General features: G+C 51.0%; 1 protein-coding gene across 1 annotated transcript in view; it reads right to left on the reverse strand.

Moving 5' to 3' along the window:
- Nucleotides 1–457: 457 nt before the first annotated feature.
- Nucleotides 458–13,504, reverse strand: part of LOC102462653 (uncharacterized) — a 52,853-nt gene continuing 39,806 nt past the window's right edge. Inside the window, exons 7-9 of the mRNA XM_089781608.1 lie at nt 12,923–13,049; nt 12,269–12,370; nt 458–9,587 (exon numbers count right to left, since the gene is read on the reverse strand). Coding sequence (XP_089637734.1) covers nt 7,852–9,587; nt 12,269–12,370; nt 12,923–13,049 — 1,965 coding nt within the window. The 3' untranslated portion in view covers nt 458–7,851. The remainder of the gene's footprint in view (nt 9,588–12,268; nt 12,371–12,922; nt 13,050–13,504) is intronic.

The raw sequence follows: 13,504 nt of genomic DNA on the forward strand, positions 1-13,504 counted from the left end.
TGAATTTGAAGATGTAATCACTAGAAGCTAAATCTGCCGTAACAAGGAGACACATTCTGCAACATAAAGCTCCTCACAGAACATGGGCGAGTGATTCACCCCAGAGTCAGCAGCATAGATCAACTGCTGCAGCATAGATGTTATGAAAACCCTATACTGAGAAGTTTAAAATTAGTAATAGCTGACTGCAATACTAAACATTCCGATTTACCTACCGAAAGGAATTAGGAAGGGTGGGGCTAATTGGAAAGTCCATCCTCCTTACCAAATTAATACTGGATAAACCAGTGTCATTGGGAAAAGTCATTTAGCAGGAATCAGGACAGACCATAAGCAGGAATTAAGCGATTGTTGTTATATATGAAGGGAAACCTGCTTTAAAAATGACTCGTTTCTTGCAGCCTCTTTTAATCATCTAGGCCAGGGGTGTCCAAACTTTTTTCAAAGAGGGCCAGATTTGAAGAAGTGAACATGCGTGAGGGCCGTCCCCGCACTCAGCCCCAAGGCGGAGGGCGCAGGGCACGCCGGCCTCACGGCGGCCCGGGGGCAGGGCGAACCCGCAGCCGAGCGGGGGAGTGGGGCTGCAGATGTGCCCTACAGGGCAGGCTCTAGGACCGCGGAGGCCATGGGCGGTGGCGGCGGCGGCGCGGCCGGAAGCGGCGCATTGGGCGCGCCGGTTCAAAAGAGCGCCGGGGAGCCAGGAGAGGGGGAGGAAGTGGGGGCCGTATTAAATCGGAACACGGGCCACAATTGGCCCGTGGGCCGGACTTTGGACATGCCTGATCTAGGCAAAGAAACAATCAAGTTTAAACATTAGGCTACAGACATTTTGTTAAATCTATTATAGAGAAATAAGGAATTCTACTGAAACTTTATTAGTTAACTGCATAAAAAATAAAAGCTATACATTGCAAATTTGTAAAACCTGCACCCTAAGGGTTAAATGTGTCTTCTAAGGAAACTAATTATTGTTTTAAAAATCCAAGCCCAGAAACTTCACTGTGTTTCTGTTCAAGGCTAAGTTGATAGCACTTTTGGCTTGCTTTCAGATCCAAGGTTGTGTGTGTCTGCAAACTGCCTGTCTGTTCTGGAAGGGGGGAGGGGGGGGGGAGGAAGAGCACTGTCCCCCATAAGTAAGCCTGTAACATTGTATATGATTCTTTTCAGGAAAAGAAAACCTTTTTGCTTGCTGGAATAGTAACTAGCAAGGGCCTTGTTCTAAGAAAAAGTTTCTGTGGCAGTAAATTATTTGAAGCTTCACACATTAAAGACAAAAAAAGGCCTAGTCTGCAGTACAAGAGAGAAACTTAAGCATACCATCTTTAACTTAATAATTGAACAATGAAGTAATTTACTCAAACCCTCTGAAACTGGTGTGCAAAACAAAGCATACCATTAGGTAATAGCAGGCTAATACAAAAATTAGCAAAGAACATCTATAAAGAAAAAGTATTCTAAAATATAATGCACCACCCCAATGTGGGTAGAAATGTTTTCTTTGTCTTTCAGATCATTAAAAAGCGCTAATATCAGCTGAAAAGTTAACTGAAGAAAAAAAACCATGGTTCTGTGTCATGACATAATAAGTTTATGTTCTGTGTTCTATCCAAATTGGTCTTGTGTGTCTTAATTGTGATATATGTATTTCGAGCATTGTTGTGTGTACAATATTGTTGTTTTAATGAAAGAATAATTTAAGTCCCTTAAATAATCTTAACTTTGTGCTTTACACAGATGGTTTTTGCCTTTATAAATCTAGTGAAGTTTTAGCAGCAGGCTATGCAGTTTGTACTGTCTGGAATGTAGCGGAATCTGCTCCTGTACCTGCTGTTTTTTCCCTTCTCTCCTACCATCGCCAGCTCCTTTGCCATCTCTTTCGGAACTGGCCCTCCTGCAAGACCAAGCCCCCAAATCGGGAAAGCAGGAGTGGAGACTGGCAGGGTGCACCTTGCACCCAGACCACTTGTGGTGCAGCTCTGATGGCCGCATTGTTGCCTAAGTGGTCTTGCTACCTCACCTTGCCTCCGTGCTCCATGGATTGTCGCACGTTGGCAAAGGTAAAACAAAATTGGTTTGCTCCCAAATTCTCCCAAGCAGCCAAAGATTACTGTCTGGCTTGCCCTGTCTGCCAAGCCCACAATGTGGGTAAACCTGTAAAGACAGTTCCGGCAACCTGACCTCCGCCTTTGAGACCATGCTTGAATTTACAAATGGACTTTATTCAATTGCCTAAATGTCAATCTTTTGAATATGTGTTGGTTATTGTTTGCTTGTTTTGGGATGGGTAAAAGCTTATTCCCTGCAGGAAAGCTGATGCCATCACAGTGGCAAAGAAACTTCTAAATCATTACATCCCATTATGAGGAATACACCTTGTGATCTCCAGTGATAAAGGTACCCACTTTACTGGGCAAATTGTTTAAAAAAACTGGCAAAAGTACTACTCTATCAGACAAGCACTGCACTGCGCGTGACACCCGGAGAGCGCAGGAGCAGGAGAGAAATGAAACGGGGTTTTAAAGAACAAACTTGCAAAAATATGTAAGAACTCTGGCTTAACATGGGTAGAAGCACTCCCGATTGCCCTAATGAGCATGAGAGCGACTCCTAATCAGAAAACTGAACTCAGTCCCCATGAAATTGCATGTGGCCGACCTATGAAATTGTTAAGCAGCCCAAAAATTGACCTGGCTGATGCCACACTTATTAAAGGAAGCATAGTCAAGTATTGTCAGGAACTTATGAGGTGTGTACAGTCTTATCATTCACAGGTTAAGGACGCCTTCCAGAAGGCCCTGACTGAGCCGTGCCATAAACAACAACTTAGAGATTGAGTTTGCGTGAAAGTTCACAGTGAAAGACTGCCCTAGAACCCAGGTGGAAGGGTCCCTACCAAGTGCTTCTGACCACTCATACTGCTGTAAAGTGCGAGGAATTGCCCACCTGGATTCACGCCTCCCACTGCAAACTGGTTCCAGTGCCTACATAGGTTAGCCCCAACAAGGAGCACCGCAGACCTGGTACCAGAAACCCAGGTCCGGAAGTAGACGGGGATCAGTGCAGGCCTGGTACCGGCAATCCAGGCCCAGAAGCAGACGACGTTGGACTTCAAGGGAGCCACGCACGTTCACCCCACCGCGAATCGGGTGAACCAGAAGCAAATGACATCTGTGCCCGAGGCAAATGAACTGCTACCCCCTTAGGCAACCTGAAGCTTCGCCTTCAACTGAGAGCACCTTAGATTAGTGGTGTCCTTTCCCGGAAAGATGGCCTCGTTTCCTTGCCTAGGTTCTTGGGTTTGCAATCTGTTTATTATTTGTCGTCTTTCTTTTTCAGTGGTATGGAATGTAACACGTTCAGGCTCCAATTAGAGGAGCCCTCCCTTGAATACTGATAATGAGTGAAAAGAAAATTCATAAATTCCTATATCCATGCGACTGTAGTTATAGCTCAAGCTTTACACTGATCCAAGTGTTGGTTATGTGGTTGAAACTCCCCGTCAACTTCCCAATCTTCATACCCTATTACAGCGATAAGTGAAGCAAACTACAAAGTCCTGAAGAACAGCCAGCATAAGGCTGGACAAACAATACATGCTAAACTTATGCTTAATTTTGTTTTTAATACTTAGCAGTTATAATTTATATAGTTCAAAAGTGTTTATGCTTTTAATGAACCAAGTTTCCCAAAAATTTAATTCCACAGGTTGCTGGATATGTGCTCTCAGTCCTGTACATTCAAAAGGAGGTATCCCAATAATTCCAGTCCCACTGAACAACACTCAAATGAATGGCACACTGTTTAGTAAATTGGGCCCAAAATAATACTTGGCAGGATAAAGGGTTTACTAACCCAGGGTATATCCGCCTAGCCCTGACCCCAATTGGAGAGTACTGCTGAACATGTAATCGTTACGGAGCCAGGGTAGAAAAAGCCAAAACTGGATGGCTCTAAACTACGTCCTAGCAAGTAAGGGCGGGGTCTGTGCCTTAGTGGGAAGAGAATGCTGTGTATATATTTCTGACACCAGCAAGGAAGTAAAGGAAGATGCCTCAGAAATTAAAAGAACTGTGGAAAGCCTAAGACAAGAAAAACTGGACCCTCTGGGGTTGGTGGGAAGGCTGGTTTGAACATGTGGAAACTTGGATTCTGCAAGGAATAGTTCTAGTATTGGTTATAGTCTTTTGTGCTTATTGCTGTTTCTTGTTAATTAAATGCTGTATTTCTTGTATTCTAAAAAACACTTACCAAAAGGAATGTGAAACTCATGATGTTAAAATATAATGAACAAGGTTCTGATCAGCGCGCCATCCAGTACCGCGAGGTTGTCCCAAGAGTCCCTTTGTGGTACTCTAGGGACAAAGGGGGAACTGTTAGGCCACAGAAAATTGGGCCTACGGCAGTTATGCTAAGACAGACGGAGAAGAGTCCAGCAAAGGGTTCTGGGTAGTCCCTGAACAAAATTTGAGACATGAGTTGAGCAAGGGCATGAGATAAGCAAACAGCTGCATTTTTGTACTTGCTGAGCTGAACAGCTTGCTTAAGAAACCGATAAGAAAACTCCCCGTCTCCTCGTTGTCTGGTACTCGCCTTCTGTCTTAATAAGAAAGTTGCTAATGTATCAAGGCCACCTTGTATAGTTGGCAAGGTATGCACCCATGCTAGAAGTTTCTAACTAACAAAGGGGGGTGAGTTGCTTAAGTAAATAGTCTATGAGGCGACGGAACTGTCTATATAACCCTACTTGCTATAGGAATCGGGGGCTGGTTCTCGGAGAGACGGGCTGCTCTCTATTGGCGTGTGCACTCTTCAATAAAGAGCTTTGTGATTAGACCTTGCTGGTGTTGCCTGTCTCTTTGCGGTCAGACAACGAACTGAAGCTGTCTGGGTTTGAGTCCCCGACACTAGTCATGACAAAGATTGCAACATTTCACTAACGTGCATCTCAGAACAAAACTGGCCACTTCTCTTCTTATGCTGGCTGCAAACACAGGTCTCTCCAGACACACTTGTGCAGCAGGTGTACATGGAACAATCTGCGAGGATTCTACCCTTGTCCACAGGCTGCTGTTCCTCTGGCTGGCCTACCCCTACTGACGGTTAACAGGTAAACCCGGGCTCTGCTTCTGGATGCCAGTGCGGGTTTCCCTCTGCAGCCAGACTCGGTGCTGCCTGGCTTCCGGCAGCAGTCTGAGGAATGGTTTGGGAGGGCATCGTACCATGGTGGTGGCAAAATAGCAGCCTGGCCGTAGAATCTCCATGGGACCGTTAGTAAATACCGTGGGAAAAGCTTTGACACCATCTCCCAGCACGATTCTATCGACATTTCTGTGTACGTCCATGCTCTGTTTGGACACAATGCAGAGCCAGGTAGGGCATGGCCAGCTCCCATCACCCCACGCCACTGCCCCTGGCGGCAAGAGCAATTGTCTGTGCTGCGACTACCCCTCCCCCATCCCACTGCAATACACGGCAACTTACCCCTCCCTGGGTCCTTGGCCGTGGATGTGGGGTCCCCACCCAGGGTTGCTTATAGTGCTGTATAAAATCGGCATGCTTTGGGGGCAGCACCAGACTGCCTGTTTGCGTCCTGGTACACCTGCCTTGGTCCCTTACTCTGCATGGAAGGAGGCCTACAGGGGCTTCTGAAAGAGCGTGTTTGCTCTTCCGCAAAAAAAGCAGAAGAACAAACGTGTTCCCTGGACATGGAACAGTTTTTCCAGGATACCTCCAGTATCCCGGAAAAACTGTGTAGTCTAGATGTAGCCTGAGACTCAACATCAGGAAAAGAAATGTTCCCATTTTCCTCTCAAGCGGCTAAACTGGCTTCACTTCTCACCTCAGCATTTGGTTGTACTGGTTGCAAAACGTTTCACATCACTTTAATGAAAGAAAGGGACAAATCTTCCCATCTAGAAATGATCCGCACCAAGCCCCAAAAAGCTGGGAAGCATTTTTCCCAATGACACAAACCGGGGTATGAGATCTGTAAGATCAAACTGGGCTTTCGGTTCCGTGGGATTTCCCCACCTCCTCCCAAGTCAAGGGCACTTTCTTCTCCAGTCCTGAGGAGCCTGAGATAGGGTCATAGACATCAAAACGGTGGTTGCTAAGCATGGAGAAGCAGGGACACAGTAAGAGACACCTGGGGGGCAAAGAGGCAGTGTCCCCTCTTTTTTTATGTCTACCTCGTCTCCATATGGGCACCCGTAACAAGATCCATTCTGCACATGGCCGATTTGTGGGAGGGGGGAGGCTCTGGGTTTGACGAGTGGGCAGAGAAGACTGAGGGGGGGTTTGATAGCAACCTTCACCTAGTTGAATGGGGCTTCCAAGGAGGATAGAGAGAGGCTGTTCTCAGTGGTGAAGGATGGCAGAGTGAAAAGCAATGGTCCCAAGTTACAGTGGGGGAGGTCTAGGTTGGATATTAGAAAAAACTATTTCCTTAGGCGGGTGGCGAAGCACTGGGCTGGGTTCCCTAGGGAGAGGGTGGAATCTCCATCCCTAGAGGTTTTTAAGTCCCAGCTTGACAAAGCCCTGGCTGGGTTGATTTAGTTGGGATTGGTCCTGCCTTGGGCAGGGGGCAGGACTTGATGACCTTCTGAGGTCTCTTCCAGCCCTAGGATTCTAGGAGTGGGGGGGTGAGGCTTTTGGGATGAGGAGGAGACTCCAGACTGGGGCAAGGGAGTAGGAGTGTAATGATCATTGTGCTAACGACTGGCCCAGAACACGAGTAAAGCCACTTGTTTCTTTTTCAGAACTCAAAAAAGTCATAGAATTGGGGCCTTCCAGAGACCCCCTTGACGACAGCCAGCGGCTGCTCCGAGCTGCAGGGTCCCCTTCACACCCCAAAGCTGCCTACCAGAGCTCAGAGCTGCTGCAGGACCTGGGGGCAATCCACAGTCCCCACCCACAGTGGATGGCCCCAGAGCTGTGGGTCTCTGTGGCCAGCTGGGGCCCCCTGTAGCTCCAGGCTGCCATGGGCAAAGGGAGTCCCTCAGATCTCTGAGCCTCCAGCAGCGGGGACTCATGGAACTCCCAGCCAGAGCCGCACAGCTGACATGAGACCCCAGTCACAGCAGCAATGGGCGCCGGAGCCGTCCCCCTCCCAGTTCTCAGGGATATAAGTAGTAAAAGTGCCTGGGCTCTGTGCATTTCTCTTTATTACCCGTGACCTGCCCGGGACGTTTATCCTACCAACAGCCATGACGAAATCGGAGCCTTCCACGCACGATCCAGGGGACGGGCTTACACTCAGCGATCTGCTGCAGGGCCACAGGGCCCTTCCCTTCCAGACACGCCTGGGGGCTGATCCTGCAGAGGCCAGATCTCCAGGTTTCCCGCAAGAGGCCTGGGGGAATGAGAACCCCCCAGCGGTGCTGTCGCAATGCAGCGGGGCGGGGACAAGGGGTGAGTGATGAGACTCAGCACCTCCCTGTGCTCCCCCTCGCCCCTTATCCCCTGCTCCCAAAAACACCTGGAAGCCCCAGCTAGGGGCGACGACTAAGGAGGGACTCAAGGGGAGGGTGCTGGCCATGTGACCCCCCCGCCACGACTCCTCCCTGCGCCATTACTAGCCCAGGAGAAGCACAACACCCCTCTATCCCAGCCCCCACCTCTACTGCACCGCCCCTCCAACGAGGCCCAGGTGACTAGGAGTCTGGTGGCAGGAGCAGGGCTCGGGTGCCCCCCATGCACTGGCAGGTGCGTGGGCAGTGGAGCTCAAACCCGCTCTGCTTCCCGGCTCCCGCTTGCAGGAACATGGCAGGTGGGGCCTCGTCACTCTGCTCCCCCCACCAATGCCGGTATGCTTGGGGAGCTCGAACTCTGCTCTGGATGTCAGGCCTCCTGCTAGTGTTCTGATCCACCTGGAAGTTCTGCACCCTGCTCCTCCTGCCCATGGCATTCAGGGGGCACGTGCCCCCTCGTGTCCTCCCCACGGGGCATGTCTGGCCCCAGCACCCAGCTCCCCCTGCTGCCCAGCTCCCTTAGCCCCCACCATTCAATCCCCACTTTTCTCTCCAGAACCCACTGGCCTGATCCCTTCCTGTTTGATCCCCAGAGCCCAGAACCCTGGGGTATCCAGGGAGGGGAGGCGTTACCAGCCTCCAGGGACACTTCCCCTGCAGGGAACAGCCCGAGGTGAGGGGCGAGCACAGTCTGGGGGCTGGAGGAAGACAGGGGTGAGGACAGGTGTCTAGAGTCAAGGCATTCATAAGACCTCTCTCTCAGGTGGATTTTCTCATGTCTATTAAGGTACGAGCGCTGACTGAATGTTTTCCCACAGTTCAAGCATTTATGGGGTTTCTCTCCAGTGTGGGTTTTCTGGTGTGCATGAAGGGTTGATTTCACACTGAAACTTTTCCCACACTCAAGGCATTTATAGGATCTGTCTTCTGAGTGTGTTCTCCTGTGATAAGTCAGGTGTGAGCTCCGACTGAAAGCTTTCCCGCAGTCCAAGCATGTATAGGGTTTCTCTCCAGTGTGAGTTGTCTGATGCGATTTAAGGGCTGATTTCCAATTGAAACCTTTCCCACACTCAGGGCATTTGTAGGGTCTTTCTCCTGGGTGCAGTCTCATGTGATCAAGAAAGTGTGAGCTCCGACTGAAAGATTCCCCACATTCCAAGCATGTATGGGGTTTCTCTTTGGTGTGGGTTTTCTGATGTGAATTAAGGGTAGATTTCCAATTGAAACCTTTCCCGCACTCAAAGCATTTATAGGGTCTTTCTTCTGAGTGCGTTCTCCTGTGATAAGTAAGGTATGCACTCTGGCTGAAAGATTTCCCACAGTCCAAGCATGTATTGAGTTTCTCTCCTGTGTGGATTTTTTGATGTACAGTCAGGCTTGATTTCCAATTGTAAGCTTTCCCACACTCAAGGCACTTAAAAGGTCTCTCAACTGCATGGGTTTGCTGATGTCTTGTAAGCTTGGAGTTGTCAATATAACTTTTCCCACACACATGGCATTTAAAGGGTCTCTCTCCTGTGTGCACTCTCTGATGTATAATAAGATGTGACTTCTGGATGAAACTTTTCCCACACTCCAGGCATTTATTGGGTTTCTCTTCTATATGGATTTTCTGATGTTTAATATGAGTGGACTTCAATCTGAAACCTTTCCCACACTCACGGCATTTATAGGGTCTTTCTTCTGTGTGTGTTCTCCGGTGCTGAAAAAAGTTTGAGCTGTGATTGAAACTTTTCCCACACTCGGGGCATTTATAGGGCCTTTCTCCTGTGTGGATTCTTTGATGTATAATAAACCTTGAGCTATGACGAAAGCTTTTCCCACAGTCACGGCATTTGTAGGATTTCTTGTCATTGTGACTTGTCTGCTGGACGGTCATTTCCTTGGGATCATTTCCTTGGGATGCTCCACCACATGGAATGGATTCACCCATTTTCTTTCTGGGATAGGTTCCCAGCTGAACCTCTGATCTGTGTCCATCTCCCCAGGCAATTCCCTGTTCCAAGTCCTGGGGAACATTCCCTTCAGCTCTGCCCAAAAACGCCTCCAGAGGTTCCATTTCCCCAGGATCTTCCTGCTGATTCACGTCCTTGTTGTCACTCACTGTCCTATCACCTGCTGGGAGAAAGAGAGAGACTCTAGACAGGAGTCACTACCAATGCGGGAGGAAAGGGCAGAAGGCAAAGAAGAAGAACACAGCACAGTAACTATTGGAGAGATTGAGACATTGGATTCCAGCTCCACATCCCACTCAAACACTCCCAGGGAAATGAATGTAGGAAGGAAATTACTGACAGCTGTCAGGATGGATGAGAAGCCAGGACTCATCTTTACCTTGACATGGCACTGGCTGACTGTAATTGGATGAAGCATTGTTACAGGCTGGAGATCGACTGGCTAAGTAGCAGCTTGGCAGAAAAGGACCCGGGGGTTACAGTGGATGAGAAGCTGGAGATGATTCAACAGGATGCCTTTGTAGCCAAGAAGGCTAATGGCATATTGGGGTGCATTAGGAGGAGCATGGCCAGCTGATCCAGAGAAGTGATTATTCCCCTTCATTTGGCTCTGGTGAGGCCACATCTGGAGTACAGGCAGTCCCCCGGTTACGTACAAGATAGGGACTATAGGTTTGTTCTTAAGTTGAATTTGTATGTAAGTCAGAACTGGCTCCAGATTCAGCTGCTGCCACTGAAACTGACCAGGGGCTGACTACAGGAAGCGGGAGGCAGAGTTGCTCTGCCCCCAGCTTCCTGGAATCAGCCTGATCAGTTTCAACAGGCTGAATCTGGAACCTGGGACAGAACAGCTGGGACGCTGCCCGGTAGGTTCCCACAGGACCAACCCGGCAACACCCCAGCTGCTCTACTCGAGGCGACCCGCAACAAAAGCCTGGTCTGCTGGGGGGGTGGGGGGGGTGCACTAGCTGCGCCCCCTCCCCCCCCAGCAGACCAGGGAGACCCGAGCAAAGCCGCACAGGCGGAGCAACGAGCAAAGCCGCTTTGCTTGGGTGTCCCTGGTCTGCTGGGGGGGGTCCAGCGGCTTTGCTGGACCCCCCCAGCAGACCGGGAGAAGCTTTTCTCGCCCTGGAGGACACGGGTGGTGACCCGCCGCCCGTGAGCTCCGGGGCGAGAAAAGCCCCGTTCGTAAGTGCGGATCTGACATAAGTCGGATCCGCATAAGTCGGGGACTGCCTGTACTGCGTCGAGCTCTGGGCCCCCCACCAGAGAAAGGATGTGGATGGATTGGAGAGGGTCTAGAGGAGGGCAACCAAAATGGTTAGGGGTCTGGAGCACGACCTACAAGGAGAGGCTGAGGGAGTTGGGTCTGTTTAGTTTGCAGATGAGAAGAGCGAGGGGGGATTTGGTAGCAGCCTTCAACTTCCTGAAGGGAGGTTCCAAAGAGGATGGAGAGAGGCTGTTCACAGTAGTGACAGATGGCAGAACAAGGAGCAATGGACTCACGTTGCAGTGGGGGAGGTCTAGGTTGGATATTAGGAAAAACTATTTCCCTAGGACGGGGGGAAGCGCTGGGCTGGGTTCCCTAGGGAGGGGGTGGAATCTCCATCCCTAGAGGTTTTTAGGTCCTGGCTGGACACAGCCCTGGCCGGGATGATTGAGCTGGGATTGGTCCTGCCTTGGGCAGGGGGCTGGACTCGATGCCTCCTGAGGTCTCTTCCAGCCCTGGGATTCTCCGATTCTCTCTGTCCCCTGGGTGAGATGGGGGAGAACATCCCCCTTGTGTTACCTACCAGCTTTGTGTTCTTGGGGAACCAGGGCATAAAGCTCAGGAAAGACCTCCCCCTCCCCCTCCCCCTGCCCCCAGCCTCTGCTTGAACTAAAGCTGATGAGAAGGAAGATTTACAAAGAAGCAGTGAAAAGGGAGGGGCAGACGCACCAAACCCCTCCGGACAAGGGTGACAGAGTCAAGGAAATACCCCGGGCTCACACGCAGTGAAGACAGGACAGGGCAGTATCAGTACACGGAATGAAGAACAGGAATTGCAAGGCAAGAACCGAACTGAACTCTGGGAGGGACACAGAAAGCAAGAAAGCAGTGCCTGATGGGAAATCTCTGCTCCTGGTGCTAATGAATCCACACCCAGATCAGTAATTACCAGACCAGTTTGGTAATTGTAGAATTGTGAAATACTAGAACTGGAAAGGACCTGAACAGGTCATCAAGTCCAGTCCCCTGCCCTCACAGCAGGACCAAGCACCTTCTAGATCATCCCTGAGAGATGTCTGTCTAACCCAGGGGTGGGTAATAATTTTTGATGGGGGGGTGTGTAGATTCAACAAGTGCATTCCAAGAATTTGGGAAGTGGTCAAGGGCTGCACTCTTCCACGTTAAAGGAGGACATGCAGAGTTTGGGATGGAGGTTGGGTGCAGCAGGGAGCCTGCAATAAGGGACTGGGGTGCAGGAGAGGGTGTGGGGTCAGGGAGGGTATATGGGTAAAGGAGGGGGATAGAGGGTTTAGGTTGTGACTTGGGGCAGAGGATTGGGGTGCAGGATCTTGGAGGGGATATAAGGGCAGAGGGTGTGGTTATGTGGAGTAGAGAGGCAAAGGATTGCGATGCAAGAGGCAGGCTCTGGTCAGGAAACTCTCCTGCTTGACAACAGGCAGCTCCCATTGGTCAGAAACCGGCCAATGGGATTGTGCTGGGGGCAGGAGCAGCATATGTTTCAAACAGAGCTCAGCAGCAGCCGCTTTTCTCAGCAAATAAGGGGGCAGCTTTTTAGGAGTCCGAGTTTCCCCTCACTTCCAGGTGTTTGTGTCTCAGTTTCCCTTGTTCCTCACCTCTGCGGGTGCCTCCGTCCTCACTAGCCAGGCAATCCGGGACCCACGGCTCTTCCCCTCGTTCCAGCCGGGCGACCAGGTCAGGCTTTGGAATAGGGAATCCTGCAGTGGGTGAAATCAGGCAAGGTCAGAAAGCACGGAGTCAGGGGAAAGTATTTGTCGCGAGGAACATGCCCTGAGTGTAACCGGCCCCTGCGTGGGACAGTGGGAAATCAGACCCCTTGGCAAGCAGAAGACTTTGGGAGGGGGCATTGTCACAGCCTCATGAGGAGTCTCAGGGTAGACGTGCTCTGGGGGACTTGCTCTCACACACACACAAGCTCAGGGGGTAAAGTCCGGCCTATTTCCAAGTCTGCAGAACCTAGAACCCTCCCCAGGGCTGGAGACAGTCCCAGGCAGGAAGCTGAACCGGGCGTGGAGGAGAAATAATACAGGAAGCGCAATTCCCTGCTTCTGGCCCCTTGAAAACAAGGGAGATGGGGATGAACAAGCATGTCCATTAAGTTTCTGACCCTGTTCCCTCGAAGGGGGTACGGAGATGAAAGAGTCTCTCCTGTTGGAGCTGGGGGCTACCTGAGCCTCCCCTGCTAAATCCACCTGCCCAGGGCAGAACCTGAGCAGATTCAGACACGCGGCCCCACGGGAATCTCTTACCCAGCGAGGTCACCATCTCATAGTTCTCCCGCATGACGTCCCTGTAGAGGGCTCTCTGAGCGGGGCCCAGCAGAGCCCCCTGCCCCTGGGTGAAATACACAGCCACCTCCTCGAAGGTCACCGGCACCTGGAACAGCCAAAGTCCCCCACTCAGCACCGGCTGCCCTACCCCACAATCCCGCGATTCACAGGGGAGGGGCCCACAACAGCGGAATTCCCCCCTCCCGCTCAGAGCGGCCAGGAGGGGGTGGGAGAAGGGGAGAGCTCCTTCCCCCCAGCAGACAGAGCAGGGCAGGGGCTTCTCATTTCCCACATGGCTGCCGGCCACAGGCTGCTCAGGGAAGCAGAGCTCTGAGCTGGGCACAGGGACAGGGACCAGCAGCCTCCGGCCAGTGGGGTCAGGCTCCGCCACTGGGAGTCTGCTCAGCCCTGCCCCGTGGGGTGTGTCCTGGCCCAGCAACAGGGGAACGTCCCCAGAATCCCTGCCAAGGGGCCTGTCCCGAAAATCTGGCCCAGGCTGCTCATATCCCAGCAGGTGTATCACCCAGTAGCCCTCCCTTCCTCCCTGAGTGTTTCCTGCAT

This window comes from Pelodiscus sinensis, chromosome 12 (genome assembly GCF_052426305.1).
Source record: "Pelodiscus sinensis isolate ZL-2025 chromosome 12, ASM5242630v1, whole genome shotgun sequence".
Taxonomy (NCBI): Eukaryota; Metazoa; Chordata; order Testudines; family Trionychidae; genus Pelodiscus; species Pelodiscus sinensis.